The sequence below is a fragment of the Myotis davidii genome, unplaced genomic scaffold (assembly GCF_000327345.1).
Source record: "Myotis davidii unplaced genomic scaffold, ASM32734v1 scaffold132, whole genome shotgun sequence".
Classification (NCBI taxonomy): Eukaryota; Metazoa; Chordata; class Mammalia; order Chiroptera; family Vespertilionidae; genus Myotis; species Myotis davidii.
Window position 1 is genome coordinate 3,190,486 of NW_006285258.1, and position 18,719 is coordinate 3,209,204.

The 18,719-nt window shown below is 36.3% G+C and overlaps 1 protein-coding gene across 1 annotated transcript in view; it reads left to right on the forward strand.

Annotated features, from left to right (window-relative positions):
• Window positions 1-29: 29 nt before the first annotated feature.
• The window catches only part of FAM227B (family with sequence similarity 227 member B), a 208,202-nt gene continuing 189,512 nt past the window's right edge, over window positions 30-18,719 (forward strand). Inside the window, exons 1-5 of the mRNA XM_015558948.1 lie at window positions 30-262; window positions 6,899-7,008; window positions 10,327-10,371; window positions 16,013-16,244; window positions 17,681-17,748. Of these exons, the coding sequence (XP_015414434.1) occupies window positions 6,979-7,008; window positions 10,327-10,371; window positions 16,013-16,244; window positions 17,681-17,748 (375 nt within the window). The 5' untranslated portion in view covers window positions 30-262; window positions 6,899-6,978. The remainder of the gene's footprint in view (window positions 263-6,898; window positions 7,009-10,326; window positions 10,372-16,012; window positions 16,245-17,680; window positions 17,749-18,719) is intronic.

An 18,719-nucleotide genomic window follows, 5' to 3' on the forward strand; every position in this document is an offset into this window, starting at 1 on the left:
GGCCGTTGCTAAGGCCGTTGCTAGGCCCGGCGCGGCGCCGCCCGGCGGAGGAGGCAGCGGGCGGGGGAGAGGGCGCGGAGGGCTCGGACGGGAAGTCCCGCCTCAGCCAGTCGGTGCCGGCGGTTTGGCCTCGGCCTGCGGGGGCCGGGCCAGCCCATTCCGGCCCGGGAGGCAGCCTCACGGCTCCGGTTCCCTTCTCAGCCCGGCCGGGCCGTAGGAGGGGACGCGCGGTTCTGGGAGACTCTCTCAAGGTGGAGCTGCAGTGAGTTTGAAATGTGGGTCCCACCGAACGCGTGTCCATGCTACCAACCCCCAGATCCCCCTCTTGAGAACTTGGTGCTTGTGTGTGGCTCTGTCAAGACACGTGTTTGTAGTTTGATGATTTGGTTTGGTTAAAAACTACACAGGCCTGAAGAGGTGGCACTGTTTCTGTGCACTTTTCCAGTTTGAAATTAAGCACCATGTATGGCTAGATTCCACGCCCCCCTCACCCCACCCCCCTTCCAAAGACAATCCAAACCTAAAAAGTGGGTAACAACTGAGAGTTGGAAATACAAGGGCTAGATATTGTGTCCTATGAATTCAGCAAGTGAAATACAGGACAGAACCTTGACCTGGAGGAGTTTACCTTATCAAGTTAAGCATGGGTAGTACAGAAAATGTAATATGACTAATAAATTGTAGGGTTTTCAAAACAGCTCAGAATGGACTGGCCAATGAAGGCTCCTTGTTTGGACTTGAGTAAGGCCTTTTGCTCAAGCATGACTGCAGTCTCGAGTAGTGTTTGTCAAGGGGATTGTGTGGGACCCGTTGGCGGGGGTCCTATGTGTAAGCAAGGAAATCTATTTAGCCAAAGCTGCGCTTTTAAAAAATGAAGTAATATAATGTGGAAATATTGGTGCATGGCACTTGGTAAGGTTAAGCATCACTTTATGGAGTTTTAAATTATTGCCACAACCTTCGGGGCGAGGCTCAGGATCTGAAGGAGGGGCCGACGCACAAATGAAAATGCTATTCAAGAAATGTGCATTGAGAAGGCATTGGGGGGCCAGGTGGAACCTCTTTTCCTGAAGAGGCACGCCGAGGTCTGGCCTAGTCTGGTTTTTGTTCAGTTTTAGATACACAGCTTGCCCTCAGTAAAGCACGGCAAGCACATAGCAGACAGACAGTCTCAAAGGTCAGTAATGACCAGTAAGGTCCAGTAAACGTTTACTTGGAGGCTATCAGGTCAGGAGGTTGCTTCGGGCCACCGCTAGCTCAACATGAACAGTCGGTGCCTAGTGTCAGCCCTGCTAACGCTCAAGGTCCATCAGCCTCCCGCGTTCCTTGGTGCATGCTCATGACAGTGTTGGCATGTGGGGGTTTCCCACAAATTATGTATGTGTATACACACACACACACACACACACACACACAATTTATAACATACACTAGGTGATGTTTATAAAGTCTATTTCTTATTTTGTGTTTTTCTTTAAAAAGTTTGAAAGCCACTGCTTTAGGGGAGAAAGATGAACTATCTAGGTAAGAGAAGTAGCAATAACGAAACTCTCCAAACCAAGAATATCCACATCTTTTCTCTTCTGTAACTGCTTTAGTTCAAGTGCACAGATTACAAAACAAATGATGTGATTAATTAATTAGAGTTACTATTGCTCTGCAGTAAGTTACTCCAAAATATGTGTCTTAAAACAACCATTTTATTATGTTCATGAATTGTGTGTTCAATAGGACACAGAAGGACAGCTTTTTCTGATAACTCAGCTGGGAAGACTATGAATGCTAGCAGAGCTCCTATGTGTGGTCTCTCCATGTGGCCCGGGCTTCCTCATAGCATGGCAGCAGGGTAATGAGACTTCCTAGTGTAGGCCCAGTGCTCCAAAGTCAAATGTTGCAATGAACAAGGCAGAAACTACATGTCCTTTTTTTTTTTTTTTATCTAGCCTCAAACAGTAATATGGTGTCACTTCTCTCACATTTTTTTGGTTAGAAATCACAAGGCCTGTCCAGAGTTTAGGAGAAGGGACATAGAAGTTGCTTCTCTAAAGATTGTCAAAGAATTTGTGGTCATATATATTTTTTTAACACCAACATAGTGAATTTACTGCTATCACAGAAAACCCCCAAATTTCAGTGGTTTAATACAATAAACTTTGTCTCACAAGAAATTGATTATGGATGTTTTTAGTCAAATGAAATGTTAGACTTAAGGGTACAGGTTTCTGTTTCTTTTTTTAGTGGTTCTGCTCTCCCCTAGGACTTGGAGCCCACAGCTTACCTGACAAGAAACAAAGTTTGGTGAATCACACAAAAAGTTTTAGAGATCAGCCCTAAAAATGCATATATCACTGTTCCCAGATTTCATTGGCCAGAATTTAGCCCCAAGTCCGCTGCTATAACTGCAAGGGAGCCTGAGAAATGTAAAGAAACATATTGGTGAGCATTAACAGTTTGCCACACTCTAGGCCTTTAACCAAAACCCTCTGGTTCCCAACCTCTCCACTCTATTTTCAATTTTATCAAAAGGAAAATTCTTTCAGGTCTTTTAAATGTTCTGTTATTTACTCCATATTTCAAAATATGGTTACACTGCAATTTCTTGATTTTTCAATCTCAGACATTATTCATTGACTTTCTCCTATGGACGTCAGTGACAAAGCTCTGTTATCACACCATCCCTAAGTCTTGAAACATTTCTTTTCATCTCCCCCCTCCCCCACTCTTTTTAACCCCTCATCTCTCCGTATAGTAATATCACAGTTTTTGTTCAAATCAACATTTGTAAATATCAGTCAACCCTCACCACGTTAACTTTCCATGCAACCTGGTACTTTCCTTTATCTTAATAAATGCCATATGTATACTCGCTCGTTTGTAATCCGCCCTCAAATACTCTACCAAAGTGCTAAAACGTCACAAACACATCAGTTAATCTCGAAGATTAATTTTTTATCCTCAAGATAGTCTTAACTCTACTTCATTCAGTATTAGTTGCTTTTACGATCCAATACTGCTCTCCTGTGTTGGATCCCTTGTTTACTTTTTCTTTGTTTAGTCCTTTGTTTTTATGAAACATATCTTCCAGTACCTTCCTGAGAAAAGATGAATGGGAGTATGGTAGACAGCATAATGACCACCCCCAAAGATGTCCACGTCCTAATCTCCAGATCCTTATGGCAAAAGGAACCTTGCATATGCAATTAAATTAAGGATCCTGAGATGGGGAAGTTACCCTGAATATCTGGGTGGGCCAAGTATAATCACAAGTGTCCTTATAAGAGGAAGACCAGAGGACAGAGAGAGTAGATGCTGTGTTGCTGGCTTTGAGGTTGGAAGAAGGAGCTAAGGAGTAAAGAAATGCAGGTGACTCCTAGAAACTAGAAAAGGCAAGGAAACAGATTCTCCCTTACTGCCTCCAGAAGGAGCATAGCCCTGCAGACCCGTTTCAGACCTCCGATTTCCAGAACTGTGAGATAATAAACCTATGCTGTTTTAAGTGTCTAAGTTTGTGCTCCTTTGTTATAGCAGCAATATGAAACTAATACAGGGAGAGACGGTGATTTTTTTTTTTTTACTACTTTTCAGATCTGAAAAATGTCACACACTTGATTGTCTGCCTATATTTAAATTTCTAGGTTGAAATCATTTTGCTGGAATAATCCTCTAAATTCTTATCTTTTGTCTTGTAATTCTTTTCTTTAACTTTTAATTCTATTCCCAGATTTCTTCAGTTCCACCCTCCCACCCCCCCACACACACATTTTTTGTTTAATATTTAATTAATACCATTGTATTTGTACTTTTTAAAAATTTTCTTTTGCTTTATAATATGCTATTTTGGTTTCAGGTATGTATTACCTTGTATCCTTCTAAGAATCTTAAAGACATTTTAAAGGTTTTCGTGTATTCCTATTATCTTTATCCTCTCAGATTTTATTTTCAGTTATTTGGTTTGATTTCTATGTTTTTGTTTTTATCTTTTTAAAATTTTTATAGTTATTCCTTAAATATCGAGTAGTCCTTGGATTTCTATTCATATTGAAGAATGAGAATTAAATGGTGATAGAAAGCTCAGTGTGCCTGAACAGTGGTTGTCAAATAAATAGCTTCATAATAGGATGAGATTTTACATTGGAATATTCTCAAGTATCTATAGAATAAAGGCACTAATGAAGATAAGAGCAGAAATCAATAAAATTAAAAACAGATGTCCACTGGAGAAAAGCAACAAGGCCAAAATTCCTTCTTTGAAAAGATTAGTAAAATTGATAAGTCCTTGGGGGGACTGACCAAGAAAAGAAAGAGAAAACTCAAAGTACAAATATTAGGAATCAAAAAGGAAACATCCTGCAGATAGTAAAAACAATAAGAGGATAATAAGAACAAATACTTATGTCAAACTATTTGACATTTCTTTTTATTTTTCTTGAAAAACTCAATTTACTGAAACTGATATAAGTGGAAATAGCCTTCTTGAATGATCCTATATTAATTTTGAGAAATTTTATCTGTATTTGTCTGCTCTAGCTACCATAATAGAATACCATGGACTGAGTATTAATAGAAATAACTTAGATAACAGAAATTTATTTTCTCATAGTTGTGGAGTGGAGGCCAGAAAATCCAAGATCAAAGTGCCATCAGGGTTGGTTTCTGGTGAGATCTCTCTTCCCGGCTTGTAGATGGCTGTCTTCTCACTGTGTTCTCACATGGCCTTTGTGCATTTAGGGAGAGAAATATCTCTCTGGCATCTTTTCCTCCTCTTATAAGGACACCTCTATAGGATTAGAGTTCCACCCTATGACCTCATTTAACCTTGATATCTTCCCCAGAGGCAACATAGCCAAATATACTCACATTGGGGGATAGGGTTTCCACATAGGAATTGGGTTGGGGAGGAACACAATCCTCCTCCTATATCAATGATGGCGAACCTTTTGAGCTCGGCATGTCAGCACTTTGAAAAACCCTAACTTAACTCTGGTGCCGTGTCACATATAGAAATTTTTTTATATTTGCAACCATAGTAAAACAAAGACTTATATTTTTGATATTTATTTTATATTTTTAAATGACATTTAACAAAGAAAAATCAACCAAAAAAATGAGTTCGCGTGTCACCTGTGACACGAGTCTCATAGGTTTGCCATCACGGTCCTATATAATAAAAGGCTAATAAGCAAATTATCCCCAGGGACAGGAGTACTACTAACCAGGACTTAGACGTGCGCTGACCACCAGGGGGCAGGGCAAGTGGGTGAGTGGGCAGCTACAAGCCAAGATGGGTGTGAGCAGGGGCCCCTATCACCCCACCAGTTGCCCCACAGATTGGTGAGGCCTAGGCCTAGGGACCCTATCTGTGCACAGATTTTGTGCACTAGGCCTCTAGTTAATACTATAACAGTATCTCAATTTAAAACTCCTCCCTAACTTCAGATTTAGGTAGTATCACCAGCAAGGTCTATCAAACATTTAAAGGAGAAATAGAATTGATCTTTCAGATTTCCAAATTCTTTCAGAGAATAGAAAAAAAACATTACCCAACTCTTTTTTATTTTTATTTTTTTTAGGCCAGAATAATCTTAATTCCAAATCTTAACAAGGACATTATAGTGGAGAAAATTTCAGGTCAATATTTCTCATAAACAATTTGGTATAGCTTCATAATGAATGTTTCCTATTCCACTACTTTAAAAGATTGTGTATTCTGCAGTTGTATGTTCTATATTTTCTATAAATGTCAATTAGGTTAAGTTGCTTGATAATGTTCAAATTACCTCCTTTCTGATTTATGTATGTACCTATTTATCAATTACTCAGAGAGATGTGTTAAGAACTCCAAATATAATTGTGGTTTTGACAATATTTCTCATTTGATCAATTTTTGCTACATTTATTTTGAAGCTCTTTTAGCACTGATAAACACATTTAGCACTGATATGTCTTCTGAATGAATTGGCTTTTTATCAATATGTAGTAAGCTTAATTAGGTATGGTAATACAGTGGGGCCTTGACTTACGAGTTTAATTCATTCCGAGACTGAGCTCGTTAAGGAGCTCGTTAACTCAAATTACTCTATCAACTCAATGCAAAAAAATCGGCTGAGAGATAGCTGGTATCTCAAAACACTCGTTAGTCGGGACACTCTTAAGTCAAGGCCCCACGGTATTCCTATCTTGAAGTCTACTTTTCCTGATATTAATATAGACACACCAGTTTTCTTATGATTAATATTCCAAATTTTTCAGTAGTTTCTTTTTAAAATTTCAGTTTCTCTTGAAATACACCATTATTTTCATGAACTATATTATAATCCAATATATATTGTAAAACCTTTAACATATTTATAATAGTTGTTTTAAAATCCTTATCTGCTAATTACAATAATTGTATTCTCAGTGAATTGGTTTGTATTAACTGTTTTCTCTTGATTATGGGTCCCATTTTCCTACTTCTTATATGTCTTTTAATTGTTTAATTGTGTATTGGACATTATGGGGGAAAAATGTGGAGACTGAAGTTTAATTTAGTTCTAAGAGAACACAAGCCTTTTTCTTACCTTGGCATTTAGAGTGAGAGGCTGTTCCTTTGAAATCTTTCTATACTTGTATTAAGCTTTAATGTTGGCTGCAGCTTTCATTAGATTGAGTTCACCTGTGATTAACCCACCTCCACCGTCTCTCTTCAAAGCCACCTCTTATATCTTGTCAGTATTTCATTGGAACGGTTTGGACTGAAGTTTTAAACATTTTTGGTTCACCTTTGGAGTCAACTCTGTCAGGGCTCTAACTTCCCAGCCCTCCTCCACGGTTGCTGCTTTTTTTTTTTTAACAAGATTTGGAAGTGAGGTGTGGGGTAATTTTTTTCTTTCTTTTTTTGCATTTGGGTGTCTTTCAGACTCCTGTTTGTTCGCCAAGCTCACACTGACGCCTAAGGCCCAGCCTGACTTCTCTTCATTTCTGCAAAATTACTGAATCATGGCAAGCCAACAAAAAGCTTACTTCTGGGTAAGGAAGCTGCAACAGCATCATGCTCACTTATAAAGGGCATATTTCTCTCTGAATTTCAGGTCATTAAGGCTTCCAGGTAAGGCAGCTTTATAGGTTTTCACCTATGCAGTTGCACAGGGCCTCATGATTAGGCAGCCCTACACTTGGTTTAATTATGTAATTGTTCCTGCTCACTGGCATCCTGCACTCTTCCCTAACCCCATAGAAAGGTAAGTTTTTTATTTGGTCCAGGTTTTTCTTGTTGTTACCATGGAAGCATAAGGTGTTTTGCATTCTCCTAGAGCCTTACCTCCTTTTAACTAAGAACTTTGGAATTTTATATTGAAATTAGCTGGAACTTTCCTACACAAGTTTCACTTTCTTAATTCATTTTCTAATTCCCTTTCATTGAAATGTGGATATTATTATAGTGCTTTGTACTAGAAGTGATTTGTACTAGACAGACATTACAAGAAAAAAGTCAAAATTTAATTGGTTTTAATTTGGCTCCTTTATATTCTGTGCATTTTAAAATATACACATAGCTTTTTTCTAGCCAAACTGCTATAATAACTATCCCTGAACATATATCATGGACATTTTTTCCTCTATGCACATTGTGCTACTTCTCTCTTATAGTGGGGCCTTGACTTACGAGTGTCCTGACTAACGAGTTTTTCGAGATAAGAGCCGTCTGTTGGCCGATTTTTTGCTTTGCATTTCGAACTAAAACTTGGGTTACGAGCCAGCTTCAGATACCCCACCGCTAGTTGGCGCAGTGAACGTCACAGTGAACGCCACAACATCAGTCCTGCATCACGTGTCCCACTCGTTCACTTTAAGCGGTTAGCTCTTGGTTGAAGCATCAGTGTTGTGCTCGCATTTGTGCTTGCAGTTATTTTGCAAAACTTCGTTTTTTCAACCATGAATCTGAAGCAAGTAAGTGCGAAGGACAGTGCTGAGAAGAAGAAGCGGATGATGTGCATTGAATTAAAGAAAGAAATTATCGAAAAACATGACCAAGGTGTGCGTGTAATCGACTTGGCGAAGCAATACTAGCGTAGCACTTCTACGATCTGCACCATACTGAAGCAGAAGGAGTCGATACAGGCTACAACTCCAGCCAGGGGCGTTAAAATAATTTCTAAACAGCTGACATCTATCCATGAAAATATGGAGAAGCTGCTAATGGTGTGGTTAATGGAGAAGCAGCTCGCAGGAGATACTGTGACGAAGGCTATAGTCTGCGAGAAGGCACGAGCTATTTATGCTGATTTGCTGCAGCAGACCCAGGCACTTCAATGGACGAGGCATAGGGCAAGCCCTTTAAAGCCAGTCGGAGCAAGTTCGAAAATTTTAAAAGGAGGACTGGCATTCACTCCGTTGTCAGACATGGTGAGGCAGCGAGCGAGGATATAAAGGAAGGTGACATCACCGAGCTCATCGAGGAGCACTCCCAGGAACTGACAGCGCAGGAGCTAAAGGAGCTACAGACACAGCAGCACACAGAGGTTTTGCAGGAAATAGATGACACGGAGGAGGAGGAAGAGGAGATAAGTGAGATAAAGGAAATGTTGGGCATGTGGGAGAAACTTTCAGACTTTATTCAAAAGAAACACCCAGAAAAAATTGCAACGGGGCGTGCGATGGCATTTTTCTTATTTAAAAACATTTAACAAAACAATTGCGGTGTTTTTTGGGTGTCCGGAACGGATTAATGGCATTTCAATTCATTGTAAAGGTGAAAATTGATTTGACATATGAGTAATTTGAGTTACGAGCTCCGTCATGGAACGAATTAAACTCGTAAGTCAAGGCCCCACTGTATTTTCTACCTTTCTCAATCTGACTAGGCCTAGAGTCTCATGCTTTCCATAAAATTTCCCTGACAGCTCTATGCATCTTTGTATCTGAATACTTGTTTTTTTGTGATTGTTGCACATATCCTTTATTTTTTCATTACTATATTATCTGTTAATATATTTACTTATGTTCATCATCTATTTTAAGTAATAATAGGAGAATGAAATATTATCTTCAACCTCAAATGTATAGTTATTTTTACAGAACATGGCCTTGTAATTTTGTAATCTTGATCATTTTACCTATTGATAAGAAATATGGGTTTTAGTAAATTAAAATGTAATGCAATCTTTTCAGACAATCATCATCAGACCATTAGGGTATTAAATAGGATATTCTGAATTTCTCTTATTTTGGTCTTCTCACTAGTTTTTTTTTTCTTTTCTTATTTAAAAAAATATATAAATACCTACATATTTCTCTGACATTCATCTACTCATTTATTAATTAATTAATGAACCCTGAAAGTACTTATTATGCATTGGCCATAGGCCAGCCTCTGTATGAAATTTTGACAATTCTGCAGTGATTACACCATAGTTTCTATCCTTGTAAAGATACAAATCTGCTGTCTGTTACCATAGCATGGTTCTCAGTCTTCTGGCCCTTTAAATACAGTTCCTCATGTTGTGACCCAACCATAAAATTATTTTCGTTGCTACTTCATAACTGTAATGTTAATACTATTATGAATCGTAATGTAAATATCTGATATGCAGGATGGTCTTAGGGGACCTCTGTGAAAGGGTCATTCGACCACCAAAGGGGTCGTGACCCACAGGTTGGCATAGAGAATATTTTGGGGGGCCAAATTAGTCTTCCTAGAAAAAATGACTTTCAACTTGATATTTGATATAAAAGTTAAATAGGCCAAGAATGGGTTGGAGGAAGAGGGTTCAGGACAGGGAGCCTTCTAAGCAGCAGGAAGAATGTGTACACAGTCTCTAAGGCAAGGAAGAGTAATATGTAGTCTCAATTAAAATTAATTTGTTTAATGAAAGGATACATTTTTAACTTACAAAGAAACTGCTAATAAAAATAGGGTTATTACTTATTACACTAAAACATCCAAATATTTAAAGTATTTTCACCATGTCACTAGTGTGGCTTTTTAAATACTTCATTTTCGAGAGGAGCATGTTATTACATTTTGGGCTCTGGATTTGTTGTAGACACCATCCCAGAGAGCCCAAAATATCCTGTAACTCTTGTAGGAATTTGAAATGAGGGCATTCAGGAGGATTCATGTGGAGCTTTTCTCTAGGAGTTGGGTATCAGAATTTGGGTTAGAGGCAAAGAATTTAAACACTGATCTCTGTCACTTTTCAAAGTGCAGGGACTTTACAAAGTATTTTACAATATCTTATGGCTCTGAAAATTATGATAAGTTCAGTGTTTTTATTTATTTAAATAAATTATGTATAAGATTATGAACAATCTGAATTTATGTTAATATTGATTTTTCTTTATTAGGAACCTCCAAAGAACATTGAAGAATTCTTAAGGTTCCACAAGTTGGTGAGTAGAGCATCCCATTTTATGTGCCAGTACATCTTTTAAAATATCAGTTCTGGAGATGGAAAAAGCCTAGGAAAAACTTTAATAATAGAAATTCATATGGGTTCCATTTTCTTTTTGTTCTTTATTGAATTTATTGGGGTGACATTGGTTAATAAAATTATATGTTTCAGGTGTACAATTCTATAATACATCATCTGTACATTGTATTCTGTGTACACCACCCAAAGTCATATCTCCTTCCATGACCATTTATTGCCCATTTACTCTTTCTACCTCCTCCCCATTCTCCTTTCCCTCTGATAATTACCATAATGTTGTCTGTGTGTATGAGGTTTCTTGGTTTGTTTGTTTAATCCCTTCACCTTTTTAACCCAGCCCTCCAACCTCCTTCCCTCTAATAGCTGTCAATCTGTTTTCTATTTCTATGAGTCTGTTTCTATTTTGTTTGTTCATTAGATTTTTACATATAAGTGGTATCATGTGATATTTGTCTTTCTCTGACTGGCTTATTTTATTTAGCATAATACTCTTCAGGTCCATCCATGCTGTTGCAGAAGGTAAGATTTTCTTCTTTTTTATGGCTGAGTAGTATTCCATTGTGTAAATGTACCACAGCTTATCTATGCACTCATCTACTAATGGGCTCTTCTGCTGCTTCTAAATCTTGGCTATTGTAAATAACACTGCAATGAATATGGAAAATACATTTTAATGTAAGAAATTTTTATAAATATTTACCTTCTTTCAGTAAGCTCTATCTCATAGCTTTTCCCTCTTGTCAATATTCTCTGTTCCACTTTTAAAAATTCCAGTCCAATGTCCTATCAGAAGAATTATATAGACATTTCTCTATTATTTTGCTAATATGAGATTTTTGTCTTATATATTTACACCTTCAAGAATATTTGACAGTTTTGCTTACTTACATCATTTATATTCACCACAGCTGAGACAGGTATTGCAGTGGTGTTACATCAGTGTTCTTTGATGTTGAATCAGGGTAAAATATTTAAAATGTGTTTTTATGTTGAAAGCTCCAGTTTCCATTATGTGTAACTATTGATTTCTGGAGTTATTTGGATTGTATGGGTTTTCTCTTGGGTTCATGCAGCTGTGAATCTGAAGGTCAGGTTTTTTTTGTGTTGAGGAGTGTCAAAGGCTAGGAAAATGATGTTAATGTGGAAATCAAAGATGCTTTTTTAATGAGGTGTGTACATATTTTGAGTAGATTAGACTTTAATTTGCACTTATTTATGCTTAAATGTAAACAGAATTTGCTGTGACTAAACTGTTAACGAGTTTCAAAAATATCTATTTTCTGTTCTTATATTTGTTTAAATAAGTGTTGTTTTCTTAATGTTTTAAAAAAGGATTGAATTCCCTTTAGGAGTGAAATGAAAATGTTCTTAATTTACAAAAGTTTGTTTCAATCACTGTGGCAAAGCAGAAATTTTGAAATACTTTTAGGGCAAGCTTCTTGCAACTATTTTAATTTAAATAATGATGGAAATGTGCTGTGGCTTAATCACTATGCTCTGGGTCTCTTTTAATGTCAAGGGAAAGGGGTTACAGTTAAAATTAAGCCAAACTCAGAAAATAATTATGGAGACATTTGGACAATACCATCATGCGTGTTTGAGAACCTATGATTCAGATGAAATTTTCTAAACATTTGAAGTGAAAATGTATAGTCACTCTGTTCAAATTAAGAATAATACTAATCAAATCAAGATCACAGGTTTATGCCCTTCACCAAAGATAGAATAAAATCAAACTTAAAGCACCATCCTTTTTGCAAAGGACAACATCTATATTGATGGCCTTCCTTTATTATCAGCTAACATTTGATAAAACAACATATCCAGTTGTACCATTTTGTCTTTTATGGGTGTATCTGTACATTTTTTCTTATTGTCTAGATTTCCCAACCAAATACTTAGTTGTTTTTTTAAGGTTGGGCTATGTCTGTGCATGGCCAAACTATTGGATATTTGAATACATCTAGGAATAAAATGACTATATGTTTAATTTTTTGTTTGCTGGACAAAACTTCTACCTCATAGATATTAGTAAAAAACTAATAATTCCTTCAAATTTATTTAAAACATATTTTTGAATACCTATTGTGTATCAGGCACATAGACATTTAGAATATGTCAGTAAATCAAAACAGGCAAAGATCCCTGCCTTCATGAAGTTGTCATTTTTTATCGCTATGGCTAAGCCTGTCTCTGTTTAACTTTTCTAAAATATAAAAGCAAAGGTATGTATTTTCATAGTTGTGTAGTGGTTAAAATCAGAGGCTCTGGGGTCAGATTGCCAGGTTGCCTATGTTTAAATCCCAGCTCTGCTACTAATTAGCATTTAGTACAGTACCTGGAACTTCCATGTCAGCTTTTAGTTTCTTATACTTTACTAGGGGCCAGTGCATGAAATTTGTGCACGGGTAGGGTCCCTAGGCCTGGCCGGCAATCAGGGCTGATCCTGTGGGGTGACCGGTGGGGTGATCAAGGGCCCCCGCTGTCACCTGCCTTGGCTAGCCTTGGGCCTGCGGGCTGGTGGCAGCTCCTGCGTTAAGCATCTGCCCCCTGGGATCAGGGCATGTCATAGTGACCAGTCGTTCTACAGATTGTTCCGCCCTTTGGTCAATTTGCATATTAGGCTTTTATTATATAGGATGCTTTATCATTTCCTACATCATCAAAAGCCCTCTCATTTTGGTCAATTTCCACTATCTCTATCTTTCTTTTATAATTTTAATATTTTATACCTTCTACTCCTCTTTCCTCTCCTTTGTTATAGTTCTGTGTACTTTCTTACCTTCAATCATTTCTCTTCTCATTTCTCTATTGACCAATTCCCACATTCTCTTCTTGTCTCTCCCCCTTCATCAACATTCTGTTTCTATTTTGTTTTTTAAAAAATATTTTTACATTTTTATGGCATCCTTTTGTTCCACTAGAAATCCTTTCTAGTATTTATTCTATTCATTTAATGATTTTTATTAACTACTTACTATTGGCCAGGGAATGTTCTGGACACTGAAGATACAACAATGAGCAAAAAAGATAAATATTCCTGCCCCTTGTGAAATTTACCTCACTCTCCTCCTTCTGCCTGCATCTATACTATCACAGCTTTGTATTCCTTTTCAGTTATTTAGGTACTGAAGAGTTGATTTAATTCTTTCCTTATATACTTACCAGAGTTGACCTTCCCTGCTGTTATTCATTATTCTTTTTTCTGCTTTCATGTGATTTCTACCTGGTAGTACTTGTCTTAGGACATCAGTGTCAAATTTTGTTAATAGGGCTGCTAGGTTTGTAATACAGACTGGAGAATACTTAGATCCCTACTGGATCTTTTGCAGGAGATCAAAGGTGCTTTACTATAGAGAGAATAATTATTTCTTTTCCATTCTCTTTATTCAGGGAATAGCTGTTTTATTTATTTATTCATTCATCCATCCATCCATTTAGATGACTCGAGTGATATGAGAGAACTATATTTTCAAAAGTGGTTGCCATTCTAAATTGACCATGTTTGTCTCCAGGGATTGTATCCTATGATCATATCTTTATCTTCTGAGATCTTTGTATATTTTGACACAATAACCAGATGGTTGAGTGTCTTCTTTAAAACATGTTTGTAAGATTTTAGAGGGTGTACTTATGTATCTGAGTAATATTTTTTATTCCAAAATGGCAGAAAGACCTAGATCTCTCTGGGAAAGTTTTCCGATATTAAAAGCTGGGTATTATTTATCTACTTGTTATCATTAGAGAGCACCATTCATAAAGATATGATGATGACTGTAGTGGGTTTTTATTTTTCTACTTATAAAGAGCTGAAACTTATTTCTCACAGTTTTGGAGGCTGGGATACAAGATCAAGGCACCAGCAGATTTAGAATCTAGTACAAAACTGGCTTCCTGTTTCACACACACAGCCTTCTTGTTGTGACCTCGTATGGTAGAAGAGATGAGCAAGTTCTTTGGAGCTTTTATAAGGGAACTAATATGGACCATGAAGGCTTCACCCTCATGACCTACTCACCTCCCAAAAGCTCCACCATCTAATACCGTCACTTTTAGGGTTAGGATTTCAACATACAAATTTTGGGGTTACACAAACATTCAGACCATAACAGGAGGCATCAATTCTAGTGTCCAATAAACATAGGAAAAAGGGGGACAACTTGCCTCCAGGTTTGGGGCATCAGTAAGAACTGTAGCAGAGTGTGTACATCATTAAATTATAGAGTTCAGTGGGCTTTGATAGGTCTAATTATTCATCATATCATCCACTACCCTGGCCCTAACACTAATCCCTTTAGTGTTAGTGGCTTTTATAGGCTTTTAAAGAAAGAAAAAGGGAAGTGGAATGGACCAAGGCAAGTTTAAAATTCCTGATCTGGAGATTTCAGATTTATTCCCATTTAGCTAAATTTCCAGAATATTTTACCAAAATTTATTAAAGAGTTTTATATCATACAAGTTCCAGAACTCATTCTCTTACTTACAAACCCTTAATTATTTTGGCTAAATTTCTTTGTTTTGTTACCATGGATTATATTGAAAGATAATCTTTTATTTAGTTTGCAAATGTTAATATTGTGATTCCCCTTCTATTCCTATTATTTTTCCTCTCTTTTCTTCCTCTCCTCCCCTTCTTGAGTAGTTTAGTCCTAAAGCCATTTGGGGGCCAAAACAAGGCAGGCATGCAAATTGGCAGGGGAGATAGGGATTCACTGTGATAATGTCGAGCAAGCTGTCTGAAGTCAACCACAGTGAGGAGAGCGGCCATGTTACACCGTATGTGTCAGAATCCCAGGGGATGAGGATGCTATCTACATGTAGCCAGGGCAAGGGATGAAGGGTGATTTCAGGAGGTGAGAGGTGGACTGTGGCCTGATATGGGAAGTCAGAACCCAAGTGGAGGTAAGGAAGGTATCCCTATAGAAGGGGCAGCCTGGCAAGAGGTATCAGAGCCTGAGCAGGATGAGAAGGGCATCCAGTAGAGAAGAAACTACCAGTACATAGAAGAGATGGGTTAGTGATCATCTGAGAAGATAGATAAAATAAATACATATATTAAAGATAATGGCAGCCAGGTTTTTTTATTGTTGGAGATGATAATTATAACATGGAAAGAGAGAAAATAGAATGTTTGAAATTGGAATTAGGAATACCAGTATGAGTTCATGGTTTTAAGTACACTGGAAAGACTGAGGAGCTAAAGACATCTGAAGAAAAATGTAATGTGTAATACTACACTAGATCTTTTTGCTATAAAATGCATTATTGGTTCAGTTGATGAAACTTGAATATAATCTGAGGATTAGCTAGGAAACATTGTATCAATACCAATTTGCTGAGTCTGATGATTAATTTTGTTATATAGAATAATGTATTTGTTTTTAGGAAATACACACTAAAGTATTCAAGTATGGCAGATAAGCAACTTATTTTCAAATGATTTAGGACAAAAAGTTTTTATGAAGCATTTGAAACTTCTAAAGTTTATGAATGTTTCAAGAATTTTTAAAAATTCGTTTAATAAAAAAATAATGCTGTGTAATAAAATCTCAATTTTAGCTAATTCATTTAAGTTGTTTTGGATAACATTTTTTTTTCAGGATTATTGGCCAGGGGAAATCATCTTTGGAGATCAAGATAAATGGGCATGCATACTGAAGAAAATAAAAGAAGATAGTTCATATGCTTCAATTTATACACACCTATGGGAAAATGTCCCTCGAAGACATGGTGCAGTCAGGATCATGGAGGCAAGATTACAGGAATGTTCGATTCTTGTGAAAAACCATGCCTCTAAAATTCTTGAGTGGGAAAATATAATTTCTCAGAAAGGTAAACTGTATTTTTATATGAGTAGAGCAATGGTCAGTTGTGTGTATGTATGTGTATCTATGTCTGTCGGTCTGTCTCTGTGTGCAATCTCATAAATAATGAAATCCTAAGGTATAAAATATCTAAAAAACATAATAATAAATTTATTTTATTTTATACCTCTTTCTTTCCATATGGTCCAGTACAGAATTTTAGTTGAACATGAACATGTGGATTTAAAGAAAGTATTGCTAGGACAAAAACTCAAATAGCTGTGAACTTTGTTAAGTTGGAACAGGGGTAGCCAAATATCAGGGAAACACGATGGATTGTATCAACTGATACTGGTAACAGAGATAAGCGAGCCAGCAAGAGTCAGGTTATAAGAACATAGATACCTAAAACCCAAAATAAAAGGGGTGAGAGTGGATTTACATGAGCTAGTTTAGCTTGTAGAAAGGTAGTGTTTAGTATTCAGAACTGAATAGCTACAGACTGGGTAAAAAGCATATCTGCTAGGAATGTTAATTTTTACTTCTTTTAAGTATTTGTATAACTTTTTTATTATCTAATTAACACTTTCAGTATCTAAAAGATTTTGGATACTAATTGTGATACTTGTCCTATTTTTTATTTAATGGGCAAACTTGTTCATGGGTAAGCCTTAAAAATGCTGATATTAGTTATACTTAGAAAGTATTTTCAATGTAAATAAATTTAATTAGTCATATTATTTAGATATTTAATATTCTTTTATGGACCTCTATTTTTCAAATTTTGAGAATGTGTTTAAATACACTATTATTAAGTTTCATTTTAAATTTTCTTATTTAATTTTGTATTTTTAATATAAAATATTTTGAAACGTGTGTGTTATATATATATGTAGAGAGAGAGAGAGAATATATATATATATATAGAGAGAGAGAGAGAGAGAGAGAGAAAGTACACATCTATACTTTAAAAACTAATTGTACGTATATTAATTATTCTCAATATGTAAATATCAAAGTTTGACTCAAGTCCAGGTTAACTAACTTCAGAGCCCCTAGAGTCTTTCACTGGGCCATGTTTCAAAGTCCTGTTCCTACTGGAATTTAAGGTGACCATGAAACTACAATGCAAGTGACTGAACTATTTAAACAACATGGGCTTGTACAGTAAGAAGAGATTGATGTAAGACTTTAGATATAGGAGTAAGTGCAAAAGACATACTAGTTGGAGCATGACATTTCTGTAAAACAAAGGAAACAGAAGAAATAATAGTAATCTACTCATTCAACAGCGTTTGTATATCTAGCATTATGCTTATCAAAATAGCTAGTTGATCCCATTGAATAGTTTTATATATATTTTATTTAAAGTACTTACATCTTTTTCATTTTTAAAGATCTATATGTGTATACACATACACACAAGTACACATATATATGTTGTGAATTCTTCTTTTTTTAAAGGTACTCCTGGAAAATTGGAAAAATATGAGGCATTTCTAAAGAATCACCATAAGAAAAAGATGATAATGGTACGATATTTGTTTTCATTCTTGAAAAATTATATTTCCACAGAAAATATAATCACTGTAATTGCATAGATAACTTGAAATTTCCTTATAGCTTTTTATCATATACCTATCTCTGTATTTTTAAAATATCTGGACTCATTTTCTTTATACACATAATATCAATGTGTTGGCATTTTCATATCACTAGAAGTGATTTTTAAAATGTATATATTTCATCCTCTTATTATTTAATAATTTATGTTTTATACTTAGTGCAGGTCCCATATCAGTTCTCTTCCTATAGAAAAAATTAAGAACTCCTTTTACCAAACATTCAAAGAAGAACTAACACCTATCCTTCTGAAATTATTCCAAAAAACTCAGGTGAAGGGAAGACTCCCAAGATCATTAGGCCAGCATTATCCTAATTCCAACACCACATAAGGATACTACAAAGAAATAAAATTACAGGCCAGTATCCCTGATGAACACAGATGCCAAAACCCTCAACATAATATTAGCAAACCAGATCCAACAATTCATTAAAAAGATCATACACTATGATCAAGTGGGCTGTATTCCAGGGATGCAAGGTAGTACAATAACAACAAATCAATAAACGTGATACACTACATAAACAAAATGAAGGATAAAAATCACATGATCATATCAATAGATGCAGAAAAAGCATTTGATAAAATCTGGCACCTATTTATGATAAAAAACTCTGAACAAAAAATAGAGCGCACATACATCATAATAAAGGCCATATATGACAGCCCACAGCCAACATTATACAATGAGCAAAAACTAAAAGTTTTTTCTTAAGATTAGGAACAATATAGGGATGTCTATTTTCACCACTCTTATTCAACATAGTACTGAAAGTCCTAGCCACTGCAGAAAAATGAAACTAGACCCCTTCTTACACCATACACAAGTTTTCCACAGTGGCAGCACCAGTGATTCCACTTCCAGTAATATATCCCAAG